Raw genomic sequence first — 19,019 nt, 5'->3', positions numbered from 1 at the left:
AGTGAAAATGGTGGAGAACCCAGTAAATTCAGGTATTAGACACACAACACATTGTCAAATTAATTGCGTGCTTGTGCTGTAAATCTTAAATGTGTTGGACTTACACATTAATCCCTCTGTCCTAATATATGTTCTCTTTGAACTAGTTTCCATTTAATATAGAAATGGGTGATTTGTATGTCATGTGTTAGGCTGCTGCTCTAAAAAGACAATATTGTAATTACAGTAAGCTTCTTATAAGCCGATACAATTATTGAGGTGAGGAGTTTATATTGTCGCTTGAAAGTGGGACCTTATGCTCCTTCAATTCAGAAAACAACACAACCTTTACTGGGATAAAGACATTTGATCCTCTAGCATATGCCACGTCTTTGTGAAATTAATTCATGCCAGAGAGCAGCTGGCAATACATTATCACCTTGCTACCTACTGTGAGGGGGGGAAACAAGCAGAGGAGGCAGCCATGATTCACTTGCGTCAAGGCATCCAAACAGACCTGTGATGGAAAATATAGTCAGATATGTTATTTAAATAAAAGTCCTGCATGTAAAATCCTCCTTGCATAAAAGTACAGAAGGATTATCAGCTACATTGACCAAGTAATCAAACTGAATGTACTCATTCTGCAGAAAATTGCAACTGATGACTGACTGATTAGATTGTTTTACTATTATAGTTGGTAGTCTTTTTTTAAACTGTGTTATCTTTGACTATTGGACACTTTTCCCAATTTGAGCCTCAAACAGCTATATATATATATATATATATATAGAAGAAACTATCTGAGATATTTAGAGGGGAAATCACCCATTGGTGGAACAACTCAGGCATCTAGTGTGACAACAAAATGCCTTGTCATTATGCCTGTCAAATACATGTAATGGAGTAAAAAGAACCACATTCCCTGGGAGTATAAAGTACTATAAAAGGGTAAAGTATGTGCACCCCTCAGAATTATAGTTGGTCGCAGTAATTGAATAAATGTGATTAGTTAGTTTCCATCACTGGAAGATGCAGAACTAGTGCAATAACCTGCAGGTGATGCTTTAAACCTTAAAAAGCCAGTTCAGTATGTTACTTACTGGAGCAACACTAATAAATCAGACTGGCCAACAGTAGTTTATCGCAGATGGAACGGCTGTATATGTCGGCCGAGAACTGTGATACACAAATGTCAAACTGAGGTCATTTGGAATCAGTGTTTCCATTTTAAAGTCTGTCCACCAAGTTTCCACAAGTTCACTCCCCCTTCCCCCCCAACTGTAAAAATGTCCAGTACACTTTAGTCACAATTCTTTAAGAAAACACATTTTCATTATAAGATTGTTCATTCATGTCATGCATTACAAATGTAAAAGATGATATAATGATTGAGAGTTAGTGTTACCACCGGTTTTCAACTCACTGTGTTGCACGGTGAGTTTTACATCCCACATATGGATTCCTCTGGAGCTACTTGTCTTTTTAATGCTGTTTGCAGGGGTCAAAGAGAACAGAGAAGGGCCAGATGTTCTTGTGCACCATGCGAAGGTCAAAGCCACCAGTCTAATGGCCGTGTGTGGTACTGATCGAGGGCAGATGTTCACAGGGTTATCCATTCCATATGGCTGTCACTCGTCCATGGGGCCTTTTCACAGGACAGCTCTTGTAAACACGCTTTAGTTCGCTGTTCTCTTTTTTTCTGCCCCTGTAAAACATGTCCTAAATCCAATCACCTAGCCCATCTAAAGGGGATGATGTTGATGAATGGGAATGTGTAGTGGTTGTAGTGACCTATAAGCCCCTACTGAGATTACAGGCAGGCAACCAGCCAGCCAGGCCTGGCAAGGGCACCAGGAAACAGCTAGAGCTTAAAGAGGGATTGTTTAGATAGACAATGGTGTCTACCTGGTTTTAATCCCCGGTCAAAAAGAGTACAGGGGATTGGCAGAGTTTAATAAATGAAAGTGCTCTTATAATCAGGATTTGCAAAAGTGCCCCTTTTGTGTTAATCGGACATTTTTTACAGCATGGTTGTTGACATCTGCCACAGCAGTTGGTGTTAACCCCATCTCTGCCCCATCTGTATGCACTGTACATTTCTACCAGACATCATGCAGAGAAGTGCACAGAACACACACGTAAACAAAAAGGGAAAGTTGCACTTTATATATTAAAAAGTCAACTCTCTCCGTTTCTCCAAAACGACATTTAACGGAATGTCTTTAAAGCTGTAGCTTGGTTTAAATGCACCAGGTATCAATAACCTCACATACCTGAAAATAATCTACGGGATGCAGCCGGCCTTTAGCCATCATGCGACTACAGCCGACTATGGCATTACTTACTTAGGAAAGGCTAATAGAACAAGGATGTGTAATTACTCCATTGCTAAAATAGAAAGCTGCATTTTAATAATTAAAGTACAGCGTATCAGCGATAAAGCATAATAAAATTGTTTTAAAATCAAGGATTACAACAGTAAATCCCAGCGGGCCAGATGTGGGAGCGGGAGGGGTCGCCTCAATCTGGGACCAGATTAAACAGAAAATCCCACAGGACCGCACTGTCTTTTCTCTGCAGCTTAGGGGCCTGTGTGGACTCAACATGCTGTAATCCACCGATTAGCTGATATAATCACCTGTAAATACACCTTGGCCATGATGTTGCTGCGGGCCATCAGGCTCTGCAGCACGTTGGAAACACGCGGCAGATTTTAACTTTCTGGGAACCAGATAGACTCTCAAACCAGACAGACAGCTGGAACAGATGTGATCTGACTGAGAAACTAAACTCAGAGAACACGCGCACGCACGCACACACTTTATTATACAATTTTTTCTGAAATACTATCTTATTACTATAAAATTATGACATCCTACACGCTTTAATGACAAACTGTATAATTATGTTTGAGAACATTTTTTAAAATATATATAAAATATACATTTTAAAGATCGTTATGTCATCCTATACTATTTTTTTCATCTTTTCATGACGTACTATACTATCGCTTCTTTATAACTTTTCGTGGCATATGGCATACTATGACTTTTTAAAAATTAATTTGTCATGTCATTGTATACCATGAGTTTTTAATGACATATATTGGATATTTTATGGCATACTATACTGTGGCTTTTTAATCATACACTATTCTGTCTTTCATGAATGTTTAAGGCACGCTATACTGACATTTGTATGACATACTCCTGTACTACAATATCTTAGTGACTTTATTCATAACATACCATCATATGACTGACTTTCAAATTACTCCATGACTCTTTATGACATACTAACGTTACATTAATAATGCCTTTTTTACAAATTACAATATTATGACACATCAGGACAATGTGCCTATATTCTATGCTTTTTATGGCACTTTACACATACACTTTTTTTTATTTCATAAATCTATTTCTCATTTACTTTAGACTACAGCATTATATTTTAAAGGAAAATATGGTACTTTTTTTATCCACGACATTTATCTCAAAGCCATAGCCAGTCGTTACTTTGCAGTTGAGGAATTTACATACGAAAGCCAATATGATTAATACATTTATTAAATGCCCAATAACTTAAACTCTAATAAGACTGTGGAAGGGCCATTCACTTCACAGCTGACCTGACCCAAAGCAACAGGTTCAGCTTCACATTGAGACATAACAAATTAAATGAATACTGTCAAATGTGGTCACAAACCTCTCTGATGAAATTCTTCTGCAACTCCCAAACATATAATTTCTCCACATGCGGTGAATTACAAACATGAGACGAGAGCAGTTCAACCAGTTCATGTAGTTTTAATGCTTAATGCCATTCAGAATCAGCTTTTCCCCTCAAATCACTCCATTACAATGGATTAAACCATTAAAAGAGGGATAAAGTATTTTAGCATTTTTATTCTGTAAGACACTTTAACATTATTCCTGAAAGAGGAAACACATCATTTTGGTTCATAGCACAGTCATGCCTGGCAAGAAAAAAATATTAAGACTACATCAACAAAACAAATGTACAAATCATTGAAGCAAACAATATAAACAATATCTTATATATAAAACATAGCAAGCATAATAAATATTACACATTAACAAAAAAACTAAACTAAAAGTAAACAGAGTTAACCTATTTGGTTTGGGCGATGTTTGGAACAAGGTTATTAATCACCGATCTGAAAAGTTGTCCATCAGTGTGAATGTTGAGTGAATCTCCTGGAAAAAGCGGTGTTCCTCTGACTCACTCATGACAGAATATTGAACCCATACCTTTGTTCTCATTCGTGTGCACAGGCAGTACTACAGTTAGTGTAGACATCTTTTTGTGTTTTTCATATCACCGCATTGTTGCTTGTGCTTCTTCAGTCAAAGTCTTTTTCTTTTCAGGAACTCAACTCTCATTAGTTCAACATACCAAAACAGAAGAAGTCCATCTGAGAAATCAGATGATGGCTGTGTTGGACAACCTCTCTGGTTGTTGGTAATCTACTGGCTACTTCCATCTTTGGGTGTGTTAGCATATTCACAGGAGATGGGAATCAGTTATGGTTCAGTCAGGAATCGAGGACCGTGTGATCATTCGAACACAAGACGATCATTCACACATTCTCTCGCTCGCTCGCACACACACACACACACACGCACACACACACACACACACACACACACACACACACACACACACACACACACGCGCACGCACGCACACACCCAAGCAGACACAGACAGCAAACAATAAGTTCTAATTCATTGTGTGACTGTAATTGTAAATTCACTCTTTAGTGATTCTTCTACTTAACATATATAGCTGTGCAATTTTCTGTTTTTTGTTAAAGCAAACCAGGAGTAGTATAAATATTAGGCAGATGTCGTAGGTGCAGGTTCTTTTGAGCCACGTGTAGAGAGCATTTTTGAAGACTTAAGTTTTCCTCTCGTTGACTCTCGTGACTGAGAAGATGCACAATCCCCCAGTCCACCTTAACGTCCCAGCCCCTATAATTCTACTTCCGTTGCAAAGTGCAAGCAGTTATTGTCTCTCTGCCTCTCCCTTCCACTCAAGAAATTCGGAAAACCAATGCAACAGCAAAGAAAAAAATGTTGTCGTGAAAGAAAATGGTACTACCAGTGTCCAAAAAGCAACCAGAAGGGAGAGGGCAGCAAAAGAGAGAGTGCATTTGTGTCACAAGAAATTCAGTCCATCGAAGCAAAACAAGTGTTATTCCTTATTATGCCCACATGTCAAAGGTCATATGTGTGAAAGAGTGGTTATACTTCCCTAGAAAGAGAAAAGACAAAAAAACAAAATAATTCATACACATATTCCCTCCAGTAAGAACATGCTAAATCTAGAACCAAATTACAAGAATAATTAACTCTTAATACTCTCTTCTCAAACAAATAAACTATTCCATTAAATGTAGTGAATGTATAAACTGGTATTACAGAAGTAAGGACTTACGATGCAGTGAGTGTAGAGTTGAGGACAAGAGTGGTGCGGATCCTATACAGCTGAGCAAGCGTCAGCTTCTTGTGCTGCTGGGCCGGTGATTTCTTCTTTTTAAGTGACATCTCCCCCGAATCACCGGTGGCTGTGGACTCGTTTTTCCTTTCTACGCAGGCAGATGGAGCCGTTTCCCCGTCTGAGCTGTTGCTTTGGGACTCGTCGCCCTCACTTTGTCTGGCGGGCGCTGCGTGGCCACGCTTGGCCTCCGCCCTCCTCAGGGTGGCACAGAGTTTGTCAGTGGGCATGCTCAAGCAGTCGTCAGACTGGTCGAGGTCACTGGAAAACAGCTCCAAGCAGGTTTGGCCTAACTCTGTCAGGCTTTTACTGTGTGCCAGTGGTGATGTGTCCATGTCCCTGCATTGTGATTGGTCCTGCGCCTTGGAGCTGTGTGTGTGTGTGTGGTATACGGGCATTTTACCATGGAGGCGCTGCAGGAGATTGTCCTCAGAGCGGGATAAAGCCATACTGGAAAACCTCTGGAGGCAGTGGAGTCGTGACTGAACATGAGGCCGCCGGCGAGGTTTAGAGGCCTGGACTACCGACAGCTGGGACCCCAGTGAGGCAGAATCCTCCTCCTCCCCCTCTTCCTCCTCTTCCTCGAATACTGTCTCTTCCTGCTCCGTCTCCGCAACCTCCCGTTCTCCCTCCTCCTCCTCCTCCTCCTCCTCCTCCTCTTCTCCTTCACTTTGGCCCGGTTGAGGCAGAAGTTCTCTCATGAGGGATTCAGGAGAGAGGGTACCATAGGCGCTGTCCATGGAGAGAGAGCGACACTGAGGGTCCAGCTCCGTGCCGTCAGGCCCCGTCTCCTGATTGTGCTCAGAATAAACACCAGAGTGAACTCTGTGGGGGCTCTTGGAATGTGACTGCTGGACCTCAGACGTGAGCGACACATCAGAGTCTTTTTTACTGGTTCCCTGGAGGTTCATGTTTGGGGAAGGAAGCTCTTGGTGTTCACCTGGGTGATCAATGTCCATCACTGACAGGGTCTCAGTAGAACCATCTGATTGGCTGAAAGGAAAGTTTTGGTTGGTTTAGTGAATAGTTAAGACCCAAATGCACTGAAAGCGATAAATGACACGCCTCATTTTCACGTCTGTCAATTGATGCTCCTGTGGCGCACAGAAGGCATTTTAAATGCTGAACCACAGCACCAGAGAGAGTCCCGCAGAGGACGTTTGTCATTTTAACCAGTGAAAGTAACAGTAGTAGTATTAGTAATTGGTCGCCGGGTCCCAATCTGACGCTACAAGACCGGAGTCAGGGCGCTTCAGCAGTTTGACCGGCATCATCGCGCTTTTGTAGCATGTCCAGCAATTTAAAACAATAGGTGCACTTCAAAATGTGCATGTGAGACGCCTTTAATCTTACTATTTCCACAACTACTACAAACATTACAGCTACTCTGTAAGTGAATGTTGAACTATTCATTGGGGCTAACGTGGGTAGCAGTCTTTTTGGCACATTTTTTGATCGGGGAAACGTGTCGAGTTGAACACTGTCGTACCTCGAGTTCTGCTGCTCTTTGTGCCTAAGGCATGGGGAACTTGTGGTAGAGTTGCTGCTCTCATCTTCCTCCTCATCTTCTTCTTCACCCTGTGTACGTCTCTTCATTCTGTTCTGCTGCCGGAGGACCTCCTCAGTGCGAAGCCTCTGGAGCTGGTTCTGCAGGGTGATTATACAGGCACATTAAATTATGAAAAAACCACAACATTGTGTCTGGAAATCTTATTTCCCAAATAAGATATGAACTGCCTCTCCAACCTGGACATTGCAGATTGCATCGATCCAGCTTCGCCCTTGGGTGGCGCTGTTGGCTTGGAAAGTGTAGGCTGCCACTGCACTTTTGAACTCATTGAGGTAGATTAGGATGAATGAGCCTACACAGACAAAAAGCACAACAAAATAAAATCAGCATCATCTCTAATTTTCCAGTTTTATGTCTGCAGTTGAATCCCGGTAGCAGTCAATGATCATAGATCAGTGGTCTCCAGTGGAGGAATGAAACTAAGTGCATTTACACATGTACTGTATGTAATGTGATGCATTGCTGTAGATTACACTAAACCGTGTGTAAAGGAGTTAAAATGCAACATGCACATTAATGCAGCAGCATTACTAATCCAGAAACATAATTATAAAAAAACACTGACAGGGAGCATTTTGCTGATACTACTTTTACTTAAATAACGGATCTGGAACCTTCTTCCACCGCTGGTGGTCTCTGTAATCTACATTACCATAGCTTCATGTTGACGCCAACACCATTAAACCATTGATCTAATTGGTCAGCAAACAATTTATCAAGTTAAATCTGAAATGTTTGCTGGTTATAACTTCTTAAATGTAAAGATTAGTACTGCTTTTTTTTTTTTTTTAACTGACTAATTTGTTCATATCTTTTTTTCAAATAAGTCAAAAAAGTGTTTACATTATGAATATAATACAAGTTACATCCCAATATTCATCTGAGCACTCACCGGGGTCTTTGAGTTCCTTACAGACGACGTTGTGAATGAGGAGAGGCTGGCGGATGATTTTGACTTTCTCAACTCTTTTCCCTGGCTTGGTGATTAGCAGCAGGTCGGTGAACAGGACACAATAGACTTCCATCTACAGAGGAGATAAACTCGTCTCAGGTCGGATCCAAACTCATTTATTTTTGTTCCGATAGGTCAACCATTTAAAGTGAAATATGAGGCAACTGTGACGCAAAGTGAGAAACCAGTTGTTGAGTATAAAGACAGGAAGAGTCAGTCTTACCCGACTGTCTTTCCCCTCTTTCATCCTCAGAGCTCCCTCAAGATGCAGCTGTCGAGTCTCCTCCGGTGAAATTCCTCTCATGGGAGCCATGAGGTCGAAGCGGTTGTACTCCTTGAGGATCTGACAGGGAAAAGACAAAAAAAAAGTTACAATAAGTTTTATACTTGACAGCTTTTTTGAAGATGTGGGAGAGCACTGGAGCCCCCATAGATCGTTTCTTACCTTCTCCACTTCTTCACTGCTGCCCTCTACAGCCTCGTAGGAGTCTATACGAGCAGAAATGGTGGCCAGCTTCTGTTGTTCCTGACGCTGTCGCATTTGAGACTCCACGCTGTTGATGAAGCCCTCGACAGCAGCCACCTAGAGGGGGAAAAACACAGAAATACACTCAGACATGTTCCATCTGTGTGAATTAATGGAGCGCCATATATAAATCAATTTTTATACATCCTTAGAGAACTATTCCGATCCTTTAATTAATAATAATACATGTTATTTGTATAGCGCTTTAAAAACGTACCCAAGGCACTTTACATGGTAAAAACCGAAAGAATAATAATAAATAAATGAGTAAAATACTGTAAAAATAGTCTGTTACTAAGTCCTGCGACTGTTATATTATTATATATAATACTCAGGATTGTACTGTTGTAGTTGCAATGTAGAGATAGTAAAGTAATGTGTACATAAGTCCAGTACTTGATTAAATGTCCTTACCATGCTGTTGACGATGTCCCGGGCCGACAGCTCGTCCGTCTTCTTGAGAACTCTCTTCAGTAGGAGTGGATATTTGGTCAGTCGCTGGTGAGGCTTGGCCAACATGTCCGGCAGCTTCAGGCGGTTACACTGCTTATGGGTCTCTACCCACTGAATAGGGCCACACAAACACAGTACAGCAAACGTTTAAATGGGGCAGCAATGTGGAGACAGCTGAAAAGGAGTGTGTTGAACAGCATCAGGGATTAGCTTTCAGGCGAGAGAGCGGAGAGGACTGACCGTGACGTAGGTCCTGAAGAGCTCATTGTCCCTGAGGAGCGTCCGCATGTTCTCCATGCAGCCCTCCTCCTCCATGCAGTAACGGATGTAGGGCTGGAACCTGGAGCCAAACTGAACACACAGATAAACAAAGACATGCGTCAGAGATATTACCAACATCGATACATGGAAAAACATATTAGTTACACCTTGGCCTGAAGCCAACACTATTATATGTTTATGGAATTAGTCATAAGAAAAGTTGAGTTGCCCGGTAAACCGGAACTAGAAAGGAATCGCAACACTGTGCTGTCAAAAAACAAACAATAAAGACTCAGTATATACTATTAAGTAAGTTCATCCATATCAAAACTGTTGTAATGTTAATGTTCTTCTAAAACACAAGTTTATCAAAGTCAAAAAATATAACTTTATACATTAATAAATGATACAGTTATGGAAGAATTATTCAGATCCTTTAAGTAAAAGTAGCAAAGTACCACACTCGAAAATTATCCATTCAAGGCCCTGCATTCAAAACTATGATTCAAGTAAACTTATTATAAGCAAAATGTACTGATATAAAAGTATCAAAGCCATATTGTTTTTTTGAGAGATTAGATCTGCAGCATGTCATCAATCGTATTAATTATTAATGTAATCGGTTCTATTTTTGACTCGTCTGATAACTTTTTATTGCCTATTGGTTTCATATTATTGAGCATTTTATCAATCCGACGTCGCTCATCAAGGCAGCTTGTTAGTTCATCCATCCTCTCTTTGTGGTACCTGTGGAGATATTGGAACACAATGTGATTGCAACTGACCGTCCTGAAACCGTGGTGAAGGTCGGTGGGGTCGAGCAGAGCCCGGGCCTGCCTGGCCTTCTCCAGGACCGGCAGCATGACCTGGTTCCACAGGGACGTGTGGAGTCGGACAATCTCCTGGATGTTACTGAACAGCTTGGCGGGCTCCACCTCGGTCAGCAGACCGCTTTCCTGCAGGTTCAGCAGCCCACACAGGAACAGCTGCAGAAGGTGATCCAAAAGAAAATGAGTTATCAGACACTATGTCGACATAAAGCCTTTAAAGCCAAAGGTCATCACTTCACACATCACAGGTTAAATCTCTTGTACTCCGCCTAGTGATAAAGTGATAAGCGTCTAGTCTTCAACCCTAACACGTGGTTCGTTGTGTGCCTACCTATCTCTGAACAGAAAGTAGTTCATCTTACACAACAGCCACACTTGTATCAGTAGTTACGCACTCACATCAGTGATGACTCGGAGTTTCTTTATGTAGGTGGCCTCGGTATGAAGCAGCTCCCATATCGCCTCCTGCTGGTGGAACTGTCGCCTTGTCAATGTCTGCACACACACAAACACAGATCATGTTATTAATATATAACAAATATAGTCACAGATTCTTCCCATTATTACATTGCATTATTATTTCCTCCATTGTATTTAGAGTGTGTCACACACACACTCTTTGTGTGAGACACTGTAATGTACACGTCTGTCTAGTACATCTCACCTGTTAATATCAGGTCTAGTATTTGGTCTTTTTCATATAGTAAGTCAGAAAATTGTCAGTATACCAAAATCCGATATGCCCGAATCTTTGACCGTATCATATACTCATACAAAGGCCGCAAAGGTTATTGTATGTTTAAGAATGTGAAACATATTTTAAAAATCATGAAAGTAAGAGAACCCCCTGTGGACACGTACGACGTGGTCATGTGGTATATTGCCACTATGTTTGAAACTGGAAGACACAGAACTCTGTTGTCCTTTATGCCATGATTTATGACAAAGGTTCCAGATTTACATTTAAATTGTGACCAACATGTGATCCCCCGTCAGGGGTGAGTGTAAGTACAGTACGAGGGACTGTGTGGGAGCTAAGCAGTGATATTGCTCGGTCCGGCCGCCCTGATTAGCCGTGTACACATTAACAGGTGGAAGCGTTCCTGTTATCGTGTGCATTGCCGTGTTCCTGACAGCAGTGTCAGAGTAAATCGCTTCGTAAGCATCATTCTGGGGAAACGGACATCAGTGCAATTGTGACAAAGACACATAATGAAGGAAGTAAGAGATGAAGCAGGATGCCAGTGTGCATGTCATGTAGTAATCCGTTTTATTTCATTGTTATTGTTTAATTAACATAATGCTGATTGTCTTTGTCCCTTTTAGTTATTAATGGTGAATCAGGTTGTACCAATTATATTATAATAATAGATAGATGGACAGACATATATTTAGATTTTACAATCATTACATGTACAGTATTGAAAGAAGGCACAATACCTTTTCAGTTTCATACTAAAGAGAACATAAGTCTTAAAATCAGCATTACCATTAATTCCCGCTTAATTAATTGCTTTCCCCCAAAGTGTGTTGACAGTCTTTGCTTTTCTTCATCCCCCTCAGCCCCCCGGCCTGTGTGTGCTGTACCTCCGAGTTGTCCAGTAACATCTGCCAGCTGTCCTCCAGGGCCAGGTTGGTCTCTTCCTCCTCCTCCTCCCAGGAGTCCTGGTGGAAGGAGAGCTGCTGCGGCACCTTGGGCAGCCCGAACAACATGTAGGAGTGGAGCTTGCTCTGGAGCTGCTCCAGACGATCCGCCTCCTGTAATGAGACAGGAACGTTTTAGAAAACCAGCCTAATTAGTTTGAACTAGGTTACCAGCACGACAGCGAGAAGACATGCAAAAAGAACTGTCCATTTCTGTCCTTTGTGTGTCAATTTATTGTTGTATTCAAACTGTAAGTGAAGATGAATCCACACATTTGCATATAAATCCTGTCCTTACCCGCGCCTTAATTCCTAAATCCAACAGTAGCTGCTATTCAGGCCATTGTTCAGTCTGGCAGGCCTTATGTAGTTATGAAAATGAGCTCTGTGCATTGAGACCACTCTCAACAAAAGAGGACGAGGGAGTGGGGGCAAAAGCTACAACATGGTGGGGGACGATGGACCAGTGGTTTGTGGGCCATTTAAAACAAGTCCTGTTCTCTATTGATTAATAGTCAGACATTGCACAGCAGATTTAGGAGTAAAGTCATCAAAGATTCACATTCCTTTTCATAGTTGTGTGAAAAGGACTGACAGTGGTTCATCCCTCCAAAATGGAAAGTGCAAGGAGTCCAAGTCCTGGTGAAGGATCTCTGGCCCTGAAGGGGTTAAGGGGGACGCTCAGGATGAATAGAGATGAGACGGCCAGTGACAGGTGACTGACAGATACTGTCTCTATATGACATCTGCTACTGTGCAAGATGTGACCTCAAGAGGGGTGAGACAACGGGAACGTGTGGGCTTTATTAGAAGGAAAGTTTATATTTATTGTTGAAAACCTCAGCAGTTAAAAGGAAAGGTTTGAGAATTGTGGATTCTGCATTAAATAGTCAACCGTTGAGGTGCTGGAACGCAGATTTGTTATCTTTGCACAGTGTGTCTCTTTATGCTAAGCTAAGTTAGCCAACTTCCAAAAAGTGAAACTATTCCTTTAAGCTTTTTTTTTTTCTTCATGGGTACATTTTTTTGAAATTTTAAATCAACGCTGGATAGAATTGATTGAGGCTTTCCCTCCACCTACTCATTTCCAGAGGAAAGTATGTGAGCCAACAACACGAGACGGGAAATTACCTCACCAAAACACGGGGGATTTGACCTTCCGACCGCCTCCCACTGCTGCTTGCTACTGTTTTGTTTGCTTTTTAATCTGTTTTTTTCTGAAACATGTCTGGGAAACAAGCTTGCCCATCACAGCTTTTGCAATTTCTGTTTTACAGCTGAGAGAAAGTGCAGCGCACACCAGTCTTATATTCCATGTGCTCAGCTTTGTCTGATCAGTGTTACCTTGCCAAAGGGCCCCGCTCCGGCGTTGGAGCTGAAGAAGCCGCTGAAGCGACTTGCAGCGCGGTTCTTCCAGCTGTCGGCCCCGATGCCGGGCAGAGAGCCACCGGGCTGTACCAGAGCATCCGGGGTAGGAATATTCGTTTCTCCCAGGAACTCAGTCATGTTCTTCCTCCGTCGAGCCTGACCCTGCAAAGGCAGAGAGCAACATTCACAGTGTAAAAAGAACAATTTTAAAAAAGGACACAAAACAGAAAATGAAAGCAGGCAGGCTGGCAGGAGTGATTTTAAAACCTCAAGGGCAAAGACAAAAGTTTCCATTCTGATGGCTGGAAAGAGACAATGAAGGAAAGAGAGAAATATACAAAGACAGGATAAACAGGAAATCGGAGGGGAATTCTGTGCAAGGGATGACATCAGCAGGACCGTTAAAGCTACCCTAATGATCAGACACAAACAGGAGAGGGAAGGACTGCCACTTCCTCGCCGTGAAATCTCATTACATCACAAGTCGCAGGCGGGAGGTTGTTCCATAAGGACAGGCGGCCCGAGTCTGGCCATTGTTCCCGCTCCATTGTTACCCTGTCAGCAGGGCCTGCCATGGACCCTCATTCATGCAATCTTTGTCCACTTTATGAGCACCAGCAAAGCAAACAAACAGGGGCCACCTCAGTATCTGAGGAAGCAGTTGTTTTTGCCGTTAGAGTGAGGAATCTGCTGGTGAGGAGTCGGCGAGATTCAGGCCACTGACCCCCCCCCTTCAAACACAGTGACAAGGAACTTACATTCCAGGACACTGACACTGCTGCTGACCGGCCATTCCAACAAAATTCTTTAACTGGTCACTGCCTCCCCCCTCCACTGTTTATAGAGCATTAAAAAAATGAAAATGAAACTAAAACTGCAAAATTAAAGGGGGACAGAAACAAGAGCACACACAGGCAGTCAAACGTTGGTTAAATGGAGACAAACTATGAAAACGCAGTCTGGATAAACTTCTGAGGTTACGCATCCCAGCTCCTAGAAGTAAACAACTTCCATTACACTTCAGATAAAGACTTATCAAAGTATATAAGTTTGTGGCATGTATATGTAACACAATGAAATGTAAACATTATGAACAGCGCTGTTCACATTGTTCTGCATGGCACAGGTTCCCATTTTAGGAAGAACATGCCCAGACCTTTGTGAAACCACTTAACTAAAGTGAAAGCCTACAAAGGGCCGATACAGAGTTGCATAACAAGACTGTAAATCGGAGTGGGGGGTCCTAAAGGTTTTCAGCTTAAAGTCCTTTTATTTATTTATTTTAGTGATGATGACCAAAGAGGAGAGGGATTTAACTGTAAATAGACATTTTGGCTTTAAAACAAAAACTAGAGCGAAAGGAGAAATGGAAAAAAAAGCTCGGAAGTTAAAGAAAAACAAGCCTGTACCCATTTAGGGATTCTTTTTTGGGGGGAAATCTGTGCCAACTAGCCAAAGACACAGGTGACAAGAAGTCTTCAGTCTGCATGGACCAACGGAGAAAGACTGGGGGCAAACTGAGACCTGGTGAGATTTATCTGTGTTCGAGGTACTCTTGAGATTTTCAACAGACATCAGTTCTTCTATACGTTATGTTTTAGCATATTCCATGAATAAAATCCAATATAAACATTCTGCAGTTGCGAATAACAAAAGCGATCATCTCGATTATCAATTTAACGAGAAACCAGTTTCTCAAACACAAGGCCAGGAAGTTGAAAATAAAAAAGAAATACAGGGAAGCCCCCAACAGTTTCCCACCACAGTAACAGTGCTCACCATTGAAGCCCGAGGCATGTCAAAAGTAACAAAAACCATCCTAATCCTTCAATTGGATTCATGGATCGCAGCCCATTCTGGAACCAGCTGCTGCGCTCTCTCAACTTCTAGCCTCCTCTGTCTCTCGCCACATCCACCGTGAAAACACACATCCACACCGTCCGGACCTTTGGCGTTGAATCTGTCCCGAGAAGCTGACTGACAACTATGAACACCGCCACGGTATTATCCCCCCACCAAGAGGCTGGTGTTGAACTTCGTCGGATCTCGAAGGGCCCCGTTCCAGCTGACAGGGTCCGGGTTTGCGGTGTCTGGCTGTTGCGTCCTGCCGTGCCCGACAGCAGTTCCTCTTTGAACCGGGACGTATCTCTGTCCTGTCCTGCTGGCCAAACAGTCAGTGGTTGCATTTCATATAGACACTGGCCTGAAGTCATAGCAACCAGGAGGATCCTGCCTCATTGTGTGGGGCAGGAAAGAGGAGGCAGGGCCGGGGCCAAAAAAAAAAGAAAAAAGGGGAGGCTGATCTGAATATTTAGAGGCGGAGGCAGGGTGACAGCTTGTGGGGAGCTCCCTCGTCCAAACACACATCCTGGTGCTCTTTAGGTCAGTCTCAACAACTGACCACTCATTACTTATGCAAGATTAGCTTTCCATCCCAGCTATTACCTGAATAAAACCAAGCAAATCACAGGGTAACTGTCAACAGATGGGACGCTTCGTTCTTTACTCGTATTTGAAGTTGGGCCACTATTCTTTGTGCTATCTCAAATCCCTGTTTTGCCTGGAGACCCTCGAACAATGCCACGCTAACTGGCCAAAACAAGGAACAAGAAATGCCCCGGTAATGACCAAACGGGAAATTCCCTTTGTTTACTTGCATGTTTCAGCACATTTAATAAGCTGCGTATCCCCCGGAGATAAGGAAAAGCCTCAACAACCCCAACAACCCCTTGTTTCCAGCAGAAAAGTCTGGAAACTTTGAAACAATTCAGTCAATCGACCGAAAATTCATCTGCAACCATTTCGCTGCTTGATATTTCATAGACTAAACAACAAATTGAAAAAAACACAAAAGGAAATGATTGTTTTTGAAGAAATAAAACATTCTAGCAATATTAATATGACGATTATATTTCTGGAGGTAATAAACTATGTACATCCGCCAAAGCAAATACACCCTCATAGTGAACACTAAGCTGCTCTGCTTTGTGTCTGCCAAACAAATTATGTTTACAAGGTTTCCCTTGTGCCTCCTGTGTAAACATGCCAGTCAGGACAGAGGGCAGCCGCATCTGGAGCTCTTTTTGTGACAAAGCTACTCGCTCTTGGGACTGCGACTTGTGCACCGGGTCCCGTTGGGGCCAGTCACGTTAACGATATCAAGCCTTGTGTCCCCTTCGCAGCCTTATCTTATCAGAGTGGTTTGTAGGATTAACCTTGGACGGGAAAGGAGAAAATCTTTAAATGGGAAGGGATTGTATTAAAATAAGTGGTGACAAAGAAAGAGCAAAGAGACCCCCCCCCCCCCCCTCCCCCTCTTCTCTTTCTGCCCTATGCTACTGCCTTTATGTTAGTCAACTGATAACAACTCCCCTTGATCAGGTGGGTTGATTAACGATGAGAAAAGGGCGCGACACTGACCTTCCTGAGGGCCTGGATACACACACACCAACACAAGGTGCAAACACACACATTCATAACCAGGAAATAGAAACTAAAATAAACCCCCCGGTGGTCACCACGTGCTGCAGGTTTCAGGGCCGTTTCAGTTCCAATAAAGAAGAACTGATGCAACAGTGACACAAAAACAAGCTTTCAGTCTGAGGTGAGACGTGAGTTGTGAAAAAATTAATGAGGTCCCATGCACAATCACACTTCACCTTATTTACAAACAGACACATTTTGCATTTAGCCGATGAGATTAATGAAAACTGTCCGACATTAAATTAAGACAAATAACAGTTTAAGCTTGTGAAACCAGCTTAACCATACAACTGATGGATATTTTTAATAAGGGCTTTTTGCTTTAAATTCATAAATAAATACATTTAAATAGATTCATATGTAAAATGTCAGAAAATAGTTAGAAAAACCCTCTGTTATCATTTCCCACAGCGCCAGATAACGTGTTCAAATGTATTCACTCAAAACCCCCAATATGTTCACTTTGCTTCCTCATGTATAATGTAGAACAGCCTCATAGATGAAAAGCTAGAAACAAAAATCTTTGTCATTTTTGCTTTAAAAAAGAAACTACTATTAGAGAAGAAAAAAATAAATAAAAAATGATTCATCAAAACAACAAAAACTTGTTCGGTCGCCTACTTTTTGCAGCTCTAAAAACATACCATTGCCATTGCCGACAGAAGCAGCGAATAACGCCACGTTATTGAAGCTTCTACATCATCTTAGCGCTGCACACAGACGTGTCAGCAAACGTCTCACCTGGCAGTCAGTCGCCGTTGGTTTGGTGTCAGCAGGAGGTGACTGAGGAATCTCTGTGGCCACATGCAGCAGGTCCCAGCTGTGCCAGGATGACAAACGACCAAAACGAACCATGTTTCCACAGGAACCACAACAACAATAAAATTCCCCAAAACCTCAAAGGTCTGAGTAAACAAAAGTAAAAGCACAGAGGTAATTCCAAAAAGTCAAGAAGAATCCATTTCCAGGAAATCACAATATGGACAAAACAATCCAAGCCGAGCAGAGAGAAGCATTGCAGCTACTTCACTGCCTGATCCTGCTGGGACTGTGTACCGCGGGCAAACGGTCACACTAACAACCATCATAAAAGGTGTGTGTTCACCCTGAAGTAATCTCCACCTTTAGGCATCAGGGGAAGTTCTTTGTCTTCCCACACACACACACACACACACACACACACACACACACACACACACACCTTTCCAGCACACACACACACACACACACACACCTCCTCAGCTTTCTGGAGCTCCTCCCACACCCTATGGATTATAAATAATAGTCTCCCAGCACCTCATATAATTACCTTAATTAGAGTGTGTGTTGAAAAACACACCAGTCATCTTAACTGGACAAGCTGGATTCAGCAATTAAGTCATGTAGTCATGCAACATAACATTTCGAAAAGCATCATCTTATTCCTTATTATGATTTAGAAAGAAATGGCGATACAATATGATTTAGGAATGGGAATAATATTTCCATTAGAAATTATTCTGTTGATGTTTTTTTAATTAATTGATTAAATACAAGACAATTGTGAAAAACATCAGTTTCCCAGAGGTCGAAGTCAATGTCTTCATATGTCATGTTTAGTAGTTGCATTTTGTGGCAAGTGATGATTGACTAAATGTTGCAGCTCTGATATACTAAAATTAATCTAGTTTGTACAGCATATACAAACATATGTGTCATGTATATTGTATTATGGTATAACTCATCTTCTTGGTTTGAGATTTTATCTGTTTACAAACTAGCACTGATGTCTGTAATTAAATTAAACTGCATGCACACTTGAAACTAAGCAAACTCTGAAGTCTAATATTTATGTCAAAGACCGTATCAACTCATTCACAGACACTTCGCACTCTATTAACAAACTATACTGACTGTTGTATGGAACCCCTCGTGTTTCAGTTCAATGAAGCCCCATGTGACCACGTTGATTCAACCATTGTCATTGAAAGTGTCTCTGTGTTAATCGACAATTGACCCCATTGTGAGCCATCGGAGAGGCCAGACAGTGAGAGAAGAGGAGGCCGTTGGATGCGAGAGCCCGGCTGAGGAACAATCCCCACATTACCATCTACAGTTGTGTAATGCAGATGTGGAAAAACATTCTGTATGACCCAGATTGAAGAAGAGGAAATCGATGACAATTGTTCCTGCCAAACGTCACCAAGAGTAACAAGGTGCCACTCCTTCCATTGTCTCACCAGCTGAAACGTTGGCGTTCTACAACATCAGTGTCTTTGGCCCTGAAAGCTTTTTCGAGCCTTTGTCAGTGACTGTAGTTGACAGAGTCCTCGTCTATTATGAAACAACACCATCTACCTCTTCTGTCTCTGGCATAAGAAACCCCCCCGCCCCCCAATCACAATCAAACTATTCAGTTTACTTTCACATAATCTTCCCACTTCAGTA

The 19,019-nt window shown here is 42.1% G+C and overlaps 1 protein-coding gene across 4 annotated transcripts in view; it reads right to left on the bottom strand.

Moving 5' to 3' along the window:
• Positions 1–3,768: 3,768 nt before the first annotated feature.
• The window catches only part of plekhg5b (pleckstrin homology domain containing, family G (with RhoGef domain) member 5b), a 34,993-nt gene continuing 19,742 nt past the window's right edge, over positions 3,769–19,019 (bottom strand). For 2 of the 4 annotated variants that reach the window (XM_034536460.1, XM_034536462.1), the window contains 13 exons: positions 13,086–13,271; positions 11,685–11,855; positions 10,497–10,592; positions 10,053–10,253; positions 9,247–9,357; positions 8,968–9,117; positions 8,473–8,610; positions 8,251–8,370; positions 7,968–8,100; positions 7,252–7,367; positions 6,995–7,152; positions 5,446–6,498; positions 3,769–5,262 (listed from right to left, as the gene is read on the bottom strand). In XM_034536460.1, coding sequence (XP_034392351.1) covers positions 5,253–5,262; positions 5,446–6,498; positions 6,995–7,152; positions 7,252–7,367; positions 7,968–8,100; positions 8,251–8,370; positions 8,473–8,610; positions 8,968–9,117; positions 9,247–9,357; positions 10,053–10,253; positions 10,497–10,592; positions 11,685–11,855; positions 13,086–13,271 — 2,643 coding nt within the window. In that variant the 3' untranslated portion in view covers positions 3,769–5,252. Of the gene's footprint in view, positions 5,263–5,441; positions 6,499–6,994; positions 7,153–7,251; positions 7,368–7,967; positions 8,101–8,250; positions 8,371–8,472; positions 8,611–8,967; positions 9,118–9,246; positions 9,358–10,052; positions 10,254–10,496; positions 10,593–11,684; positions 11,856–13,085; positions 13,272–17,333; positions 17,761–19,019 lie in introns of those variants that run through there. The other 2 variants (XM_034536463.1, XM_034536461.1) reach the window with 2 other exon arrangements.

This window comes from Cyclopterus lumpus, chromosome 7 (assembly GCF_009769545.1).
Source record: "Cyclopterus lumpus isolate fCycLum1 chromosome 7, fCycLum1.pri, whole genome shotgun sequence".
Classification (NCBI taxonomy): Eukaryota; Metazoa; Chordata; class Actinopteri; order Perciformes; family Cyclopteridae; genus Cyclopterus; species Cyclopterus lumpus.
The sequence above is the reverse complement of the archived record's forward strand: the minus strand, read 5'-3'. Positions and strand labels throughout refer to the sequence as shown.